The sequence below is a fragment of the Cryptomeria japonica genome, chromosome 4, assembly GCF_030272615.1.
Source record: "Cryptomeria japonica chromosome 4, Sugi_1.0, whole genome shotgun sequence".
Classification (NCBI taxonomy): domain Eukaryota; kingdom Viridiplantae; phylum Streptophyta; class Pinopsida; order Cupressales; family Cupressaceae; genus Cryptomeria; species Cryptomeria japonica.
In genome coordinates, this window is record NC_081408.1 from 535,832,355 (window position 1) to 535,835,478 (window position 3,124).

The following is a 3,124-nucleotide window of genomic DNA, read 5'->3' on the forward strand; positions in this document are numbered from 1 at the left end:
ACAGTATCTAAGTCGTGTGCATTCAAAGAAAAGCCAGTTTGGCTGTCAAAGCATGGTACAATGCTACAATGAAACTACTGCCTTTTCGGTCACATACAATGCATTTCAAGACATTAATGCCTCTACTAAATTCCTTTCTCGGAGAAATTTCCAGCTTCAGAATATTAGGTCAGTCAAATTTTCATTGAAACTTTAGACTTTGAAACCACAGCATTTGATCACAGACATTATCAGTGAGTTTGTTGTTCGGATGAAACACTGAAATACAAATTGGAGCAGGAGAACATAATGTGATTGATTGTTCATATAAGCATTCAGTGAAACTAAACTGCATTTGTATTATTCAATAATTTTCGGATCAAATTGTATGACCCATTTAGATTTAACTTTCATTATCAGTCCAACAGCAGCAAATCCTTGAAAAGCGTAGGATGCATTCAAAGTGAGACATTTTCATAGGATGCATTCAAAAGTGAGACATTTCCATTGAGATGCTCCTTGGTGAAGCAATAAAGATACGAATTGCATGATGAGAAGAGAGTGGAAGAAGAGCACAGCCCATGGCAGCCACATTCAAAGAGATAGATACCCCCAACTTGCCAGCTACTGACTACCATTCACTTTTCCATAGGTTCACCCTAACTTCAACCTAACTAAACTACTGAAATTACTTTACACATTACAAAGGAGAGCGAGAGAGAGAGAGATCAAACTATGTTACATTAACCAAAACTAAAAAAAAATCTAAACTCAACTAGTCCGAGTCCAAGGATAGATAGACGTTGCTGGAGTGCATGCGGGGTATACCTCCCTCCAAGGAAGAAAGTTAGAGTGAAATGAAGAAAAATTAAAAATCTATATATATATATGCCTGCACTTGAACTGAATTGAATGGTGTGTTTTATTCAGTCCAGAATTAAAGAGGCAAAAGGATTAAAAATGTAGCTTTCATTGTGAGCTGCATTGTTCTCTGTTGGACTTGGCAAGAACATGAGACTTGTTGTTGTGCATCCACACCTTAAGAACGTGTCTTTTAACGCCAACATCTGCACAAAACTGCTGCACAGCCGCCTCATCATGCTTCTGAATCCTCCACCCAATCTTCTCCGCAAAAACGCTCATCTTCTCCTTCTGCTCGTTCGTAAACTTGGTCCTGAACCGCTTCTTCATCATCACATGACCCCCACCACCACCGCCGCCGCCACCGCCGTACACACTCATATACCCACCGCCACCGCCGCCACCGCCGTCATCACTATCGCCGCCCAACGCCATGATCATCTGGTGTGCAGGAAACCGCGAGGGCGCGGGCAGAGCCAAAGGCGGCGCCGACGTCTGAAGAAGCGGTGCCATGGAACCCGCCACCGTTGCGCCGCCACTCCGCCGCCGGGCATCCTTGCGAGGATTGTAGCAGTAATAGCATGGCGGCTCACCTTCCACTTCACGGCGGTGAAAATTCCTGTGACAATTGCAGGCGGCGCATTTGAGAGCCTCCAGAGTGCCTTCCTCACCACTGGGCATGAAATCCCCACACCCATCAATAGCATGGCCGCCAATGCTGGCGGCGTGATTCTTGAGGCATTCTCTGTACTTTACGCTCTTCTTCACAGGCTGCTGGTCAGCAGTTCGAGTCTCGTCCGAGGAAGTTCCAGTCCCAGTGCCGCTACTTCCATTCTGATGATGATCTGCGTTCACAATACTCTGCGGCTTAAGCTTTGAAGACTCATGGATATTGGGCGGGGCGCCATAGCTGCTCACCAGCATAGGCAACTGCATTCCACCCATTTCTCCTTCATGTTCCCCAAGCTCCATTATACACCAAAATTCACTCCTTTTTCCTTCCACTATCACCACTCTTAAGCCTTAAACATAAACATACCAGCCTTTTCCTGATCTACCCAAACATGGCTTCCAATTTCAAAATTCTCACTACAGTACCGGATTCGAACACAGAGAGAGAGCTTAGCGGGCGCTAAGCACGGATAAATTAGCAGGGAAAAAAAATGGGAAGTGGAATTTCAGCTGGTTAAAAAACCCCGGGGTTTTAGCGCTAACAAATAAATAATCAGACAAAAAACCCCACCCCACAGCTGAAAACCCAAGACTAAACAAGGCAAAAAAAGAAAAAGAAAAGAAAACAACTGAAACCCTTTGTTTTTTTTTTCTTCACTTCACTTCTACCCCGACACATCTACCCAGCTTGGATTTGGCAAAAGACAATAATACTAGTAGAGAGTGCAACAGTAGTAGTAGTGCTCAAATCAATCAATCAAACAATCAAATATTACGCAGGTTTGGAGGGGGGGGGCGACCGGCGCTGAGCGGTGGGCGTGCGGCCCACAGCCCGTTACAACTTTTTTACAGCCCCTTCTGACACACCACATGCTCCTACACCCTAAACGTCAATGTCCGCCTTCAAACGGTCCACTTCGGATAAATTACCACAGGTCCCACCACCATGGCTTAAATTTGGGGGTCGTATCATTTTAATTTTATCAGTATAATTAAATCAAAACCTCTTTCAGAATTATGCCCTCCAGGAGGAGGAAAATGGAGACCGTCAAAAAAGAAAAATTTAGGGAGGAGAAGTTCTATTATTTTATTTTATTTGATGATTTATTAGTGTTAACATGAATAGGTAGCTTAAGGAATCAATTATATGATTTTTTTTTGTTTTCTTGTTCTACTTTTCTTTCTTATGATGGATCATGGAGTTTGATCCAAAATGTCTCTTGTTCTGCTTTTCTATTCTTAATGATGGATCATGGAGTTTGATCTAAAATGTCGAGCAAAAAGAAATCACAGAGTTGATTCCTGAGACTATTTATGTTAACACTATGGATGGATTTTGGAAATCATATATCTACAATTTATTAGCGTTAGTGAAGAGAATGAATAGAAGTTGTCCAAGTAATTCATATTTTATAGTTAAGAGGAGTTAACCATATAAAAGGCCATTCACAAATATGTCTTTCATGAGGAAGAAAGTCAAAAAGTTTACACAATGTCGATTTAAAAATAATAATAATGAAGGTTGTAGAGAGAACAAATCTATTATTTTATTTTATTTGGCAACTTATTAGTGTCTTTCAAGAGAAATAATCAAAGCTGTCCAAGTAATTAA

General features: G+C 41.7%; 1 protein-coding gene across 1 annotated transcript; it reads right to left on the reverse strand.

The window, feature by feature from the left end:
• Positions 1 to 318: 318 nt before the first annotated feature.
• Positions 319 to 2,349, reverse strand: LOC131044119 (zinc-finger homeodomain protein 2). Its single transcript, XM_057977373.2, has one exon. The coding sequence runs from the start codon at positions 1,810 to 1,812 to the stop codon at positions 949 to 951; it is 864 nt and encodes a 287-aa protein (XP_057833356.1). The 5' UTR covers positions 1,813 to 2,349; the 3' UTR covers positions 319 to 948.
• Positions 2,350 to 3,124: the final 775 nt, after the last annotated feature.